The 15,641-nt window shown below is 31.7% G+C and overlaps 2 protein-coding genes across 5 annotated transcripts; one reads left to right on the forward strand and one right to left on the reverse strand.

Annotated features, from left to right (window-relative positions):
- The first annotated feature begins 2,853 nt into the window (after window positions 1-2,853).
- On the forward strand, window positions 2,854-7,000 carry LOC105799319 (CBL-interacting protein kinase 32). 2 transcript variants are annotated; one of them, XM_012629811.2, is made up of 14 exons: window positions 2,854-3,307; window positions 3,403-3,465; window positions 3,725-3,796; window positions 4,242-4,349; window positions 4,428-4,508; window positions 4,671-4,724; window positions 4,817-4,942; window positions 5,023-5,112; window positions 5,282-5,404; window positions 5,492-5,611; window positions 5,751-5,864; window positions 5,948-6,004; window positions 6,085-6,159; window positions 6,583-7,000. In XM_012629811.2, exons 1-14 carry the CDS (start codon window positions 3,137-3,139, stop codon window positions 6,604-6,606), a joined length of 1,278 nt encoding a protein of 425 aa, XP_012485265.1. In that variant the 5' UTR covers window positions 2,854-3,136; the 3' UTR covers window positions 6,607-7,000. The 2 variants fall into 2 exon arrangements, with proteins under 2 accessions (XP_012485265.1, XP_012485263.1); XM_012629809.2 differs by having other exon boundaries at window positions 6,638-7,000.
- A 1,151-nt stretch (window positions 7,001-8,151) lies between these two features.
- LOC105799321 (vacuolar protein sorting-associated protein 26A) lies at window positions 8,152-14,163 on the reverse strand. 3 transcript variants are annotated; one of them, XM_052621329.1, is made up of 13 exons: window positions 13,923-14,090; window positions 13,682-13,756; window positions 13,302-13,376; window positions 12,793-12,867; window positions 12,591-12,663; window positions 12,185-12,229; window positions 11,841-11,952; window positions 11,609-11,675; window positions 10,154-10,198; window positions 9,993-10,067; window positions 9,736-9,791; window positions 9,448-9,623; window positions 8,152-8,715 (listed from the first exon to the last, which is right to left on the reverse strand). In XM_052621329.1, exons 2-13 carry the CDS (start codon window positions 13,682-13,684, stop codon window positions 8,537-8,539), a joined length of 981 nt encoding a protein of 326 aa, XP_052477289.1. In that variant the 5' UTR covers window positions 13,685-13,756; window positions 13,923-14,090; the 3' UTR covers window positions 8,152-8,536. The 3 variants fall into 3 exon arrangements, with proteins under 3 accessions (XP_052477289.1, XP_052477290.1, XP_012485266.1); XM_052621330.1 differs by lacking the exon at window positions 13,923-14,090 and adding an exon at window positions 13,856-13,879; XM_012629812.2 differs by lacking the exon at window positions 9,993-10,067 and having other exon boundaries at window positions 13,923-14,163.
- Window positions 14,164-15,641: the final 1,478 nt, after the last annotated feature.

Consider the following 15,641-nt stretch of genomic DNA (forward strand, 5'->3'; position numbering starts at 1 on the left):
AAATATTTTTTAACAACAATGCTAAATACCTACCTTTTAAACCAAAATTTTCAAAATATTTTTCAAAAGGTTAAAAGACCTAGGAGATCCCTGTATTATAAAGATTATATCAAATTAGTCCTCTATTATTAAATGGATCAATTTAGCCTTTATACTATAAAAGAATAATAAAAAAGTCTAAATTGCAACAGAGTTAACATTCATTGTATTAAAAATATCTTGAAAATTATTTTTCAATTACAGTTCAATTCCAAATAAGATATTTCATTTACAAAACCATAAAAACTTTATAATATTAACTCAACTAAAGAGTAAATGATATATTTTTAAAACAATAAATGTTAACTCTATTTCGGTTTAGCCTTACTTGATTCTTTTTAATAATATATGGACTAAATTGATTCATTTATAATAGATAGACTAATTTGATAATATCGCATGGATCTCTGAGCACTCTCACATTTTTCAAAGACATATTTTCTTGATACTTTTCAAAAGTAATGAACTGACCCTAAGACCTAAGTTTATTAAAGTCTGTAACAACTCTCTTCCTAAATAAGTATCTCTAACAATAAATTAACAACTAGTCTCCTTTAGTTACTAGTGTAATAATAATAGAGAAAAACTTATTTATTATATACGAATCATAATGTTTAGACATAAAATAAAGAACAGTTAGTACAAATTTAAACTTGAAATTAAAAAAAAATGAGTAAAACTTTTACAAAAATAAAACTTATTCAAAATAAGTGAAAATTTCCTTCTTTTTATTAAAAGTAAAGCACGAAAATAATTAAATTAATTTATTGCTAACACATATATTAAAAAACAATATTTGTACCAAACCTACCATTATTTAACAACTGTGAATTGCCTCAACTATCACCAAAAGTCATTTACTTCAACAGTTATCATAATGTAAAAATATTTACTATTATTATTATTTAAAATAATGAATGGAGCATTCACGTCCTTTTAATCACAATATCTAAAATCTCATTCAATTATTTTATTTAGAACATTCATTTGGATTGAATGAAATAGAAACTTGTACGGATTAGAAAGTCACCCATACTTTTTATTTTATTTTATTTTTTAGTAACCTTGTTTACCACATGTGGAACCAATCAAATTCTTCATGACGCTGATTTCTCAATAAATTTGTTTTTAATGATAAATTTTATATATATTAGGTATAAGAAATAAAATCACAAACGGTAAATTAATGTGACATTTGAAAAAATAATATAATAATAAATTTAACTCTTAATTTTTACGTATTATATTAATATAATCATAATTTTAAAAATAATCCTCAAAATTTATAAATAATCACAATTTGATCTTAATTTTAAATATATATATATATATATAAACTCATAAATATTTAAAATATATATACTAATAAATTTAAATTTTATATTAATATTAATATTAAATAAATATAATTATATTATATTAAATAAAATAAAGATCCCCCACCCTCATCCCTCTTCCATCCACCACCATACTTCAACATCCATCTTTCCATGCAAACTTCAAATGCCATCGTCCTCCCATTATACGTTTTAGCCAGATTCAACAGGGCATCGATCTTAGGTTGCTAAAAACAGACCCTGGTCATGTGTTGCAGTGTTGGATCAGGACCTTCAGATCCTGCTTCCTGGATAGTCTCATCACCATTATTTTCCCCGTTTATTTTACAAATAAACAAGGAAAGAAGTGATGTATTTGAGAGTGAGTTTTTGAGCAGGAAACTTTGGGTTGTGGGAATTGTGATGACTATAATCCTACCTTTTTAGAGGAGGAAATGGGGGCCATTGTTAAAAAATATATAATCAAAGATCGGTGGTGGGGGTGGGGGTTTATTTTCTTTAATATTAATATAATTATATTAATACAAAATTTAAAATTATTATTATATTTTTAAAAATATTTATGTATTTTTATTTTTTTAAAATTTTTTTAGAATCATGTCAAAGTCAATAAATAATATATATATATTGCATGAATCACGTTATTTTTTGCTGTCATATTCTTCTAATTTATTTTAAAGAAAAAAAGCAAGTAAGTAGGCAGGGCAGTGACAGTAAAAGTAATGCTATAAAAGTAATCAGAAGAGTGGTAATTTCTGCCAGTCTGTCTGAAGAAACAAATGTATTGAAAATGTAAACAGTGTGGATTCTTCTAAGGTTTGGGTAGGTTTTGAGGGTCCCCAAGAATTAATGGTTTTTAAATTTTGATTTCTCTTACAATCATTTATGTCTACAGTTAGTTGCCTTTCACCACCAACACCAAACAACGTTTTCATCAATGCTTCAAAGGTTACTGCTCTTTCTTTTATTTTACTAAGTTTAATGAAGAGATTCAGATCCATTTTACTACTTTAAGACAAAAGTTTGTCTGCTTATAGCAGCATATATAGTTGATGATGATGATGATTATCAAAGCTGATATTTGATATTTGACTCTTGAATGAACTCAAAAGCCATTTGTTCCCTTGTTCTTTCGACTTACTTGCACACTTTTTTTTCTCCGTTCTCTAATTATTCTACTGGTTGTGAATGTGAAGAAGAGAAGTTAGAAATTTTAGAAAGTTAATTTATAATTTTATAATTTTTAGAGGGATGAAAATGAAATTTTATTATTTTTTAAGACGGGGACGCTGCTTGCCTCCCTTGTGTATACGAATATATATATACGTGTATATAGTGCCGTTATGGAATTAGGTTTGAATTTCGCACCTTTACGTACACAAAATATTGGAATTTGACTGTTGGTTGATGTTTTCTTGACCCTTTTGGCCCCAGCTCTTATTGAAATCAAATCAAGCTCTTTAATTTCTGGGTAACTCTTGAATTTGTAGAATCAGAAAAACTTGATGAAAGCTTTTACTTGATTCACTTTCTGTTACGAGATTCATATAATTACAAAAATGTTATGGTTTTCAGCAATAGGAAAGGATCCTCGTGGGGGAATTATATTATAATTTATATGCACTGGTTCATTTGTTTATTCCAATGTACTTGCTGTTAGGTTTTCTATATAAAGTTGGTAGAAAATATAGTTTTTATTTTTCTTCTTAGGGAAATTTTGGATATTAGTGTGAGGAAGAGAATTTGAAAGCTTGGTAGGGATGAATCAACCCAAAATTAAAGGAAGAGTGGGTAAATACCAAGTGGGAAGGACCATTGGAGAGGGAACCTTTGCTAAAGTGAAGTTCGCAAGAAATTCTGAGACTGGGGAACCAGTGGCACTTAAGATCCTTGATAAAGACAAGGTTCTCAAGCACAAAATGGCTGAACAGGTTTCTTTTTCTAACTCCCTTCTTTTCTTTGTTGAAGGGGAATCATCCCACCAAATTCTATCTATATGTCAATTCTTTTCTGCTTGTTTTTGCAGATTAAGCGGGAAATAGCAACAATGAAGCTGATAAAGCACCCAAATGTCATCCGTTTACACGAGGTTAGAAATTAAGATATTTTAATTTTATGTTATTGAGGTCCAAAAATGAAAATTCTCCATTTAACTAAGAGCTAAAAATGGAATGATTTAATTTTTGGGAGGGCTAAAATGCAATTCTCCCGTTTTTTGTTTTGGTTGTAATATTTCAGCAAGGTCTTTTTTGTGCCACTTGTATTATTGTATTGTAGAACAGCATACAAGCAACAAGCTTCAACATGATTTCCCAATTTTTTGTTTATATATAAATATGCATGTATAGGTGATGGCAAGCAAGACAAAGATATTTATAGTTTTGGAGTTCGTCACCGGGGGAGAGCTCTTTGATAAAATTGTGAGTTGTTGAAGTTTTGTTTAATTGCATTATAGGTCACTTAATTTAGCTTTAATTTTCATGCAAGTCACAATTCTTTAATTTCATCCAATTACATCATTGGACTTCTATTATTAACAAATTAGGTTAACTCCATTCACTAATTCTAAAGAAAAAATGGACTCAAACATGGCTTCCGTAACTTAGCATGATATTTCAAATTCCATTATGTTCAAAAAATAATTAATATATGCATGTTCAGACAACTTTTGCATTAAAATTATTCAATGAAAGTAGCATAATTGACCTACTTTGTTAATAATAGAAGTTGGATGATATAAGTCGAAATTAAATATTTTTTGTTTACATGAAAATTGATGTGAAGGAAGTAGTAGAGATATTCCTTTTTCTTTTATTTAATGACAAACCAGGGATTATTTTCCACATAACCATTTCTTAAATGAAGGTAAATCATGGTCGGATGATAGAAAACGAGGCACGAAGATACTTTCAGCAACTCATCAATGCTGTTGATTACTGCCATAGCAGGGGTGTCTACCATAGGGACCTCAAGGTATTTTTTAAATTTGGAACCCTTCCATGTTGAATATGTTCATACATGTATATTCATATCCTCCTGATATTGTTGCAGCCTGAAAATCTGCTGTTGGATGCATATGGTAATCTCAAAGTTTCGGATTTCGGATTAAGTGCACTGTCCCGGCAAGTCAGGGTAATTATGATATCCATAATATGACAGAATTCTATGCTACCCATGCTCGGGTGCGAGTGTTTTGTGAGAATGTTTACTTGGACTATGTGATTCTGTAAATGCGTAATACTTATTCCATCTTTATTTGTGTTTGATCGAGAAATGTTGTGTTGAATATTACAGGATGATGGTCTCTTTCACACTGCCTGTGGAACACCGAATTATGTCGCTCCCGAGGTTTGGAACCTTGTTTTTATTCCTGCATTTGTTACCCTTCCGAAACCTCTGGTTTTTTTAACCATTTCCTTCCTGTTTTTCTTCCTATATAGGTCCTTGATGATCAAGGCTATGATGGGGCAATGGCGGATCTCTGGTCGTGTGGCGTCATTCTCTTTGTATTGCTCGCCGGATACTTGCCTTTTGATGATTCTAATCTTATCGACCTATACAGAAAGGTATGCCATTTTGTATATGTTACAGTTATCCATTGTCATTTTTGTCTGTTTTTTCATTCTCATCTTTCTGAAATCTGCAGATTTCAGTAGCTGAATTCACTTGCCCCCCTTGGCTATCTTTGAGTGCAATGAAATTGATAACTCGAATCTTGGACCCGAACCCCATGACTGTAAGTTACAGCTAGTAAAAGTATAACAAAGTAACAGCACTGAATTAGATATACTATTTAATCTTTGAGTAGTATGTTGGGCCTGCATGATTACTTGGAAAATTTTCATCTTCTGTAATTATCGAGTTGCACGAGGTTGATGCATACATCGCTCTTTCGTGTGTTGCAGCGCATTACCATTCCGGAAATTTTGCAGGATGAATGGTTTAAGAAAGGTTATAAACCCCCGGTGTTCGAGGAGAAAGATGATACGAACTTAGATGATGTCGAAGCTGTTTTCAAGGACTCTGAAGTAAGTGGTACCAAACAAGTGCTATAATATACGGTTTTTATTAACTTCACTTGTTTTAATAAGTCGGCACTGTTGGTTCTGTAACAGGAGCACCATGTAATGGAAAAGAGAAAAGAAGAAGAAGAACAACCAACAACTATGAATGCTTTCGAGTTAATTTCCATGTCGAAAGGGTTAAACCTCGAGAATCTGTTTGATGCAGAACAGGTTTGTATTCCAAAGAAAATAAACTGTGATTATCAAAGAGTGTTCATCTTTCCTTTGCACGAGTTTATCAGCGTTAGAAGCTGTATGCACCAGTTGTCCAATGCCGGATCGTAACTATTAGTAGTTCAATTTTCTGTAGGGATTCAAGCGAGAAACCAGATTTACGTCTAAATGTCCGGCTAATGAGATTATCCATAAGATCGAAGCCGCTGCAAAGCCTCTCGGCTTCGATGTCCACAAGAAAAACTACAAGGTGATCGAATCTGAAACATGCTATGAAGGCAATTATCAAAATCTCTATACTGACTTCACTTATTTCTTATGATTTTATGTTAGATGAGACTCGAGAGTTCAAAAGCCGGAAGGAAAGGAAACCTTAACGTGGCGACGGAGGTAACTTACACCAACATTTTTGTTCAAATCCAGGCTTACATTTTTGCAGTTATGCAACTTCTTATTATTATGTCAATCAGATATTTCAAATGGCACCTTCTTTACATATGGTCGAGTTGCGGAAAGCAAAGGGGGACACATTGGAATTCCATAAGGTACCACTCGATTCCCTCGATATGCTTTCGTCGCATTTTATATGCAGTCGGATGAACTACCGATGAGAGTAACATAACGGCATATGCTCTAATCTGCTTCCTTTATGTTATCCGGACTTGAGGTTCAGTGTCTGTTTCGGATATTTATGTGTGTCCAACACATGATAGACTCGAATTCTGTCAAGTTCTTTCATATATATGGAAAATCATATTCTCATACCCCATGTCCAAATACGTGTTGGAAAATCCACGGGTAGCAGAGGACAAGTTTTGGAAAACTGGATTTATGCATTGATTTAACTGTGGGTTCAGACAGTGTTTCCATTAATGTACAAGGAAACATGCCCGGTGGTGATCTTTAAGTTTCTTCAGTCAATTCAGTTACATTATTTCTGTTCTAAAGTTGCTTGTTCTTCATTACAGAGATTATATTTTGGTAGCCATTGAAACATTCAGTTGTTTTTTGGTTGCTCTGCAGTTCTACAAAAACCTTTCAACATGTCTTGAAGATGTTGTGTGGAAAACTGAGGAGGACATGAAAGAAGTGAACTAAACAACTCGTTCAATCTTTCCCATGTTTCCCAACTGTAATATGATTTTGATATTTTGTTCCCACTGTTCTTTGATGTTCCTCAATGGCTCTCCCCTATCATCCTTCTTTTGAATTTAAAAGTAACCCCCCCCCCCTTTTTTTGGTTGCGGGGTGGGAATTGGGATTGTTTTCTTCTTTTTAGGACAATTAAACATCCATAGATCTTCCTATTGTTTTCTTTGATTTTAGTGTTGGAACTTGGAAAACTTGGAGGATTCCCATGGATATGGAAAGCAGGGTTTTTGTTTATCCTCTACACTAAAATGTCAATTACAAATGGTTATTCAGCCATAAAGCATCCTAGTTAAATTTCCAAAGTATTAATATCATATTAATCAAGTTTTTCTGTCTATATAATTATTAATTAATTTAATGTTAAATGATAGCTCAAATTTAACTACCATATTTTTAAAACACATAAATCAATTTGTAAACACATGAAAATATTCTAGTTAGAATAAAAAGTTTAAAAAAAAAATTAAACTTTCCTAAATTTTAATGAAACTAACTTTTTTTTCGCGCTTTAAAATTACTGACCACTAAACTAATGAAAGAATTTGATTGATGCAACACTGATACTTTGAGAACTCACGTGAAAAATTACGAGTTTATTGCACCAAACACCCCCAAATTATGACTCTCATCCTAAATTGATCCCATACTTCAAAACATTTTAATTACATCTTCAAATTATTGATGTTATATCACTCAGATCACCACAAATGTTAATTAAAACTGTTAATTTAAAAGACAAATTTAACTAAAAATAAAATAGTCACATAATTTTTAAAAGTAAAAACTAAAAACAGAGTAAAAGAAAATTTATTTGATATATTGCCGATGAACTTTTTAGACTCCACAAGTAAATTTCGATTTGACAAGTATATTATAGAGTTTAGTAAAAAATAATTACATAAATAATTACCCAAAGTAAAACCAAAAAAAAAAAAGAAAAGAGAGTATTGTATTTGATACATTTTATAATATTTATTTTTAAAAATTTTATTTTAAATTATAGCATATAAAATTTAATGTGCTATTTAAAAATTAAATTAATGATAACTTTAACTTTGATAGTTTAGAAATATAATTAAAACAATTTGAAGGTTAAAAGATAAATTTAAAATGAGACTCATACTTATTTGATGCAATTAAATCAAAATTTATTTAAAATAAATGCATATATAAAAATAAATTTCTTAAACTATGCTTAAATCTACCAAACTAGGAAAGTATTATATTTGAAAATAAAATAAAATAAAATCCCCTTTGTTCTATGTTACACCGATTTAGATATCCGTACCCGATGGCAGAAAAAATATAGTTCGACTTAGAAGTAAAACCATGAAAAAAATTTAGAAAAAAAAAAGATGGAATAAAGCCAATGGCAGAAAACCTGATGCACAAAACAGGAGACAATTTCTATTCACCATAAATAGAGATTAAAGAACTGACAAAATGAAAAATGAAAAAGGCTCCATGCAAGCCAACTTTCAGTACAACTGAACATGCCTACAGCCAACAATGGAACCTGGATTTTTTATTCTTTTCTGTTGTTTGGTTCATTGATCGGAAAATACACAACAGATAAACAAGACTGAGATACGAGTACTGTGCCATCACCTGAAACCAGTGCAGCTATTTGTACAAAACAGCCGAAGAACTTCACTGACAAGCTCGAAGAACACCAGAAAGAGTTCCATAAAATGTTCCCATAAACTACTCTGATCTTCTTGAGTTCTTTCCCACATTCATGTCTGAACATATCTAGATTTGAAAGAAGAATTATGATGCTTCAAGATTCCGGTACATAGTGATTTCTTGCTGTTTGAAGTACCGCCGATCCTCTTCGTCCACTAGCACAAGATTCAAATAGTATTTCACGCTGAATTTGTTATTGATGTTGCGATATGTTGGTGTCAGTTCATACGGACTTAAGAATAATCTGATTGGGATCGATTCTCCTGTAAAAGCACCAATAATAATAGCTCAAGTTAGATATGCCTCATGACCCTAGGTGACAGACGTGACTCCATAAAAAGGATCAGACCAAACCAAAATCCAGCATAATCTTATTACAGTTTAGATACGAGCTCATTGATTATAGATCTCGGAATAATTAAGACAGAATATTACTAGTAATATTTTGAGCAGAAACATGTAAATACAACAATCAACTTCTCAATTTCATATAGAACTTATAAGTGAAACCCTAGTCTAAAATGATAGTATTACAACTTAAGTAGTGATCTTGACCAGCAACCATAGCATTTAGCATGCAAGACAGTACTGCTGTCCTATGTTACTTGGATTTGAGTGCAAGTGTTGGATGACATGGGATATATTCAAATTTTACTAAGTTTTTTCATGTATTGGAGGAGGATTCTTAGAGAGTCGTATTCTCATACCCATGTCTAAATATAAGTAGCACATTGATACTTCAAAAATGAAGTTGTAGCAACGTAGCCGCTGTCATGCTAGAATGAAGGTTTTAGAAAGTATATTGTTCCACCAATTCATCAATACAGAAACCTCAAGGCAAATACTAACACTAGCACGAATTCTATAAAAGCATGGCTGTAAAAGTGTTCTGTGCTGAAGAATTTCCGAGATATCTACAGAGAATTCTAAATCTGTGATATTAAAAATATAAGTTAGAAAATATGGTGTGAGATACATAAAGTTTGCTACGGTACCTCTCACAGGAGCACCATCCATCAACTCGAATTTAGCAAGGGTTTCTGTCTCAACATATGTATTTGGCCCTGATCCAGTTGATTCTCGGCGCCTGATTTCAAGCTCCATGTTTTTTAGCTTAATTCTAACAAGAAGAAAATATATCTTGCCAATAATGACATCCTTCAAATGATACCTGAATAATTGAAATCCATATAAACACATTAGTATCCTTCCAAGCTGATAAAATAATTGACATCAGATTTTATACAAATTCCTGCTTAGAAATGCACTTTTGAGTGACATACTTGCTTTTACTGTATTCAAATTCAATGTGTAGACAATCCTCAATCCCAACTTCCATCTAGATGAACAATCAATGCAAATAAATAAAGTCAATAAGAAATTCCAAAATATCAGAATCGGTATGGAGTAGTACATCATATCCACCAGCAAATCACCAACGAACAATTGAAGAAACAGTTTTAAGGTCATTGCAATTACTATCATGGAAACTTTGGGAATATCAGGCATTAGTGTGGGAGAGTTTATAGCACCATGTAACTTGTAAAGGGACTAAATGATCATCTCTTGCAGAAGAACCATGATAAGAGTGACTCAAATTTAGGCATGGAACATCCTGATATGATAGAAGTATTTTAATTTAAACCTCATCAATTTACCTGAAAAAAATAAGCATAGGGAAATAAAGGGAAATTTCCTTACCTTAATACTGTTATTGATTGATGGAGGAGGAGTATAATTGCGGACCTGATGCAAAAATATAAAAGAAAAAAAAAGGAAAGAAAAATCAAAATTAATCTGCTATGCTACGTTCTTAATCCAGGTAATCTAACTAACTGAACAAACAAATAAATACAAGATAGGAAAAAATATAAAATCAATACAAAGTAAAAGGAACCCCTTACACCTTGACATGTTGGTGCATTAAGAGGATGAAATGGCCAAAGAAAACAACAATTGACATCTGAGTATCATTAGGTGCTATATATAAGGGGAGGGATCATCAAATACTAATATCTGTAGTGAACACCATATGGGTGAAACAATGTTAAATACCAAACAGCTAATCCTTTTCAAAAGGTCATGAGGTCCAAGATTGAACACATGAAAATTAATAAATTAGTGAAGTAGCTTTATCATTAAAGTCCTAATTTTTCTAAATTCAAAATTCACATCCTAGATAGCGTTCAGATTAATCTATTTATATTCTATTAAACACATGCAAGGTAATTTGTTTTCTAAGTTCAAAATTCATATCCTTTTTAGCATTCTGATTATCTATTTACATTTGATCAATCACATGCAAGGCAAATGATGCTTAACAATTATAACATATTCTATGCAAGGATCTAATGTCGTGTTTCCTTTGACAATGATTATCAAAGAGAATTCTGTGCAAGTAACTTACAGTCATGGATAGGAATAAATTCTTTAGATAAATGATATTACTTCAGAGAAACCAGTCTTATTGGACTCAAAGGATATATAGTAAGAGGTCAAGACTCAAGATCTTAAGGACAACCATTTCACAATTTGATTCCTTATTCTCTCTCAAACCAAGGAAGATGCAAATTATAAATCTGTTCTTAGTTGATCAGTTAAGACGCATGAAGATGGCTTCCAACAAAAAAAAAGTTACTTCCTAACAACCAATGTTTCACCTCATACCAATCCTTCAAGAGAGAGCAAATCTTGAAGAATGTTAAGATGGTTCCATACTGACCTAGAAGTCATGGGTGCAGAAAAAGCCTCTTTTCAAAAGAATAAGGTTGTATATCTATGAAACTCCCTAGACCTAGCAATGACTAAGTCAAAAATGTTGAGCCACCATTTAGATTGTCTAAAAAAGAAAAACTTCCTCATTCTCTCACTTTCAACTCATCCACACCTCATACATTCCTTTTACATAACAAAGTCTTCTTATCAGGAACAGTTAGGTATAAGACCCTTATGCCTCATCAGGGCGGTTGAATTAAAAAACTGAACAGTAATGTGACATCATTCTCACATAATCTGAGTCAAATCATAAATAAATATTCAGAAGTTAAAAGGTGATAGATAAATCATGATATCACAATAATGTAAAAGCAGTTCAAGTTGCTGTTTCAAGTAGAATAGCATAATATTTCCATACAGTGCTTATGGAGAACACATTACCACAAAATCTTGGTACTCCACAATGTTGCTGACATAGTTTCTACTGATTGTCACTTTCAGTATATACCTATACATGCAATAATGTTTAGTTAGATAAGTTTTGTGTTATATCCTATATTAAAGGATCCTTGGTCATGAGTAAACATCAACAAAGTTAAAGTAAACAAACATATTATGTCCTCACACTCTAGCATGACAGGGATACCACCAATAAATTAAATGGATAGCCTACCTAAGTCTAACATTCACTCCGTTATATGATTCATATGGCATCTCCACCGTAGAGAATTCAAATGGATATGTTTTTCTTTCATATAACTCACCAGGAACATCAAGTTCACGTACTGCAGAAAAAAGATTGAAAATTAGGGAAAACTTAGAAGCAATTTACCATAATAAATGAACCGATATTTATTGTCCCATATATTGCCACCACAAACCAGGAAGGAAAAGGGAGAGGGGGGAGAAGGGAAAAATCATGTTGAAAACGAATAGTATAACTTGTAAGGACCCATACAACTGTTAGTTAAACTAAGTGCTTCTTAAGCCTTTTCTTATATGGTCAAATATACTCACCAAGAGATGTGAAATCATAGAAGTTGCCTCTGTCAAAATACAATTCTGCAAAGAATAGAAAAAAAATGTCATGATCCAGGTATAGGGGCAGCATTAACATGGAGATGTTGCTTTTGAACATTACACATTATTCAAAAAATTTGGAAATAAAAATCACTATAGAAAACTTAAAGTACAGAACAAACTCAATTATTAAAAAGAGAAAAACAACATAATAGTATGTAGGACTCAAGATCTACTCAGGCTAAATTATAAATACATATAATATGTGCTTCTTAAGATGTGTTGTATGTAAAAATTTATAGATTAAAAGCGGCAAATGATGGCAACTATATACATATGCTCAGGAAACAACTATATACAAATGCGGACCTAAAATGAAAGGCATGAAGCAAATGAAGCACACCTATCTGACCAAGGAGCTCAATTTTAACACCATTATGTTCAACCTTCTTCCCATGTATTGGCTCTATAACAACCTGAAGAATCAGTAATAAAAGTAGAATCATGGATACAGTTTTGACTGAAAATTAGAACAAAACTGGTTGGATATAACAAGCAGATAAGCTAAGTCATGAGTTCCAAAATGGCAACATGAAAAACACTACCTCTCCTACAATATTTTCTTGGCTCTGGAAGAGAGCAACCATAACTGTTTTCCCATTTTCCTTCTTTAGCGGAACCTACAAAGTAACATTGATCTATGAAGAGAATATTTGAATACAAAATACCAAAGAAAACATTCAGTAATAAATGTGCAATCTCATCTAGAACTCAAGTGCACAACCATTGAACAAAGTTGACCGCATTAGAAAAGAGAAAAACAGGAGGGAAGATAACTAAATGAGTTCAAAAGCAACAAAATTTACACACATATATGTAACCTTTTGCATGCCAAAAAACAGTGAAACAATTTTGTAATGAACAACTACTTAAATCTCAACTTTATTCTTTAACTGCCTGGAAACAGTATAAGGGAAAATCATGTGAAAACACCGACCAAATCATAACATTACTTGTAACATAACTGTGTATACAATTGTAAATTCATGCATTTTGCTTTGTATCTAAATGCATACTTTTCCTTTTTACCTAAAATTTGAGAAGCAAGATATACCTGCTTGCGGCTTCTTCCATCAGTGAATGAAATGAAAATATTACACGGTGGCTTGAAAGCTCCAACTAGATAATTCTGCAAGAAAACAAGTACATAAATGTTAGAGTATATCAAGAAGCTGTAAATCAGTTAGTAGTTAGGTAGTTCAGATTGTTAGTAGTTTGCTAACATATTTAGTTAGTAGCAGTTGAGTCTCTATAGCTAAGTATAAATATGTGTATTTACAATAATCAAACTTATGCAATATACACTATAGTTCAAATGTAAAAATATTCACTTACCGGTCATAGTTTTCCACATTATTTCAGAAATAAAATTCTTTTGAGAAGGTAAAAGAAAAGAAGAAGAAGCAAATTCCTGAGAAATTAAAAGTTTATTACCATGATGTTTTAGTTGAGTCCTGGATCAAGACTTTTGCTTACCATGAAGAACCTGTACACAGTACCATGAAGAACCTGTACACAGTAACATAAATTATAGGAAATCTGAAATCAATTAATCAAAAAGAAGTAAGAAAAAAAATGGCCTAAAATCAAATTTTCACCATTTCTTACTTTCCCTGGAAAAGCCTTAGCACTGGAATCAGATCAAAGGAACAACGAGGAGAAGGGGAGAAAATACCTTAACTAGGTTTCAGAGATACGAGGACGGGGGTTGACTGATGAATTAAGAGCAGATCAGCAGTAACAAAAATTTTAAAATATGTATATATAATTAGCGTTTTCTTGGATTCTGCTGCCAGCCGGTCTTCTTTCGAGTCTTCGATGATTTTCACAGTTCAAAACTTTCCATTTTACTTATGACTTTAATAGATAAATTTCCTGGCCAAAAAAAATAGATCAATAAATAAAGGGTAAACTACAAGAACAGTCACTACACTATGCTTTCAGTTTTATTATCGTCACTCAACGAGTAATTTCTTTTAGTTAATCGCCAATTAGTATTAGTTGTTATATGAATCATGGAAAGCTAAGGTGGGTATTTTTTATTAGTTTAATAACAATATTTATATATTCTATAAATTTAAGTTTAAATTTAAAGAATTCAACAAAATTAGCCATTAATTTATACAAAATTTGTCATTTTAGTTCTAATTCTAAAAAATCTCAATAAATTTAGACTCAACATTTACAAAAATTTGTGAATTTAGTTCTAATTCTAAAAGTTTCAAAAAAAAAAGGTTCAACAATTAATCTAGTACAATTATTGGCTAAAGCTCAATCTACCCTCTTACAATGGATAATTGTAGCCCCAAAGTCGAACTCAAATTGGTACAAATCCCTCTCCCCAAATCCCTCACATTACATACAATATCTCTCCATAAAAATCTCTATACACCCCAAATGGCTCAACGAGGAAGTCAATTAACAACTTTTTTATATGCTAGTACAAGAGTCTCTTCTTAACAAATCTTGTAAAGATAAAATCACTAATTTATTGCATAATAATCCTACAAATATCCTCCAATATTTATCCCAAATTATAGTATTATTATCCAAGTAAATTCATCAACATAATCTACAAGATAAGGCTTAAACGATAGTTCACTCAATCATCTAAAATTGACCACCATTGTTTGGGATGAAATAGAACACATTCTGAAACTCATTTGCTTATGAAAAAAACAATTATGGAGGTCCAAGTCAAAATGCTAACATATAGCTCCATTTAAGATGTCCTGAAGTCATGTCTAAACTATTGTTTAAAGGTCGGTTTAGTCAGTTGTCTAAACATAGGAGGGAGCAAACAGTTAAGGAGTTGTTTAAACAAAGATCGAAGTATCAACATTGGATAACTATAGTCTCAACACAACCTACACAACCTATTAAAACGTTCCACATGTTGTAAAATCACATTCCTTTCATCATCACTTCACTAGTATCCATACTCATTCCGTGTGAAAATGCATTCACCATTGTCACATGTAAAAAGGAGATAAAAAAACATTTACCATTATACGAAAGTAAACAAACATACATAAACTGTCAAACATCATCAGGCACTTATAAATGTCCAATGAAAACTAATATCCAAACATAAAAAATGAAATAAAAGAAACCTGGAGCAATTTGATAATGCATATCTTATGTCCCAAGAAGGCTAGCAAATTTAAAACTCTCCTCTATTTCCATCTTAAGCCACCAAACTCTAATATTAGGAGAAATGAATAAAAACACAATTTGTTTATCCTTATAGACCAATCACTTCAACAAGAAAAAGTACAGTGGGCTAGCTTTTGGAACTTCCTCCAATAAGCTATTAAGCACTTCGATAGCTTGTAGAATGCCATATAGATCATTAATTGGAGTCAAGCTATATGTAGTTTGGCTCATATTGTTA

Source organism: Gossypium raimondii, chromosome 9, assembly GCF_025698545.1.
Source record: "Gossypium raimondii isolate GPD5lz chromosome 9, ASM2569854v1, whole genome shotgun sequence".
NCBI lineage: Eukaryota > Viridiplantae > Streptophyta > Magnoliopsida > Malvales > Malvaceae > Gossypium > Gossypium raimondii.

Bases quoted from the DNA above. Each gene is read 5' to 3' on its own strand.
- LOC105799319 (XM_012629809.2), top strand. From the start codon at position 3,137: ATGAATCAACCCAAAATTAAAGGAAGAGTGGGTAAATACCAAGTGGGA. The intron at 5,113-5,281 runs GTAAGTTACAGC...CGTGTGTTGCAG, and splicing joins TGGACCCGAACCCCATGACT to CGCATTACCATTCCGGAAAT. The intron at 6,160-6,637 runs GTACCACTCGAT...GTTGCTCTGCAG, and splicing joins ACACATTGGAATTCCATAAG to TTCTACAAAAACCTTTCAAC.
- LOC105799321 (XM_052621329.1), bottom strand. The intron at 9,792-9,992 runs GTTACATGGTGC...TTGTTCATCTAG, and splicing joins ATCATTTAGTCCCTTTACAA to ATGGAAGTTGGGATTGAGGA. The intron at 9,624-9,735 runs GTATGTCACTCA...TCAATTATTCAG, and splicing joins TTTGAATACAGTAAAAGCAA to GTATCATTTGAAGGATGTCA.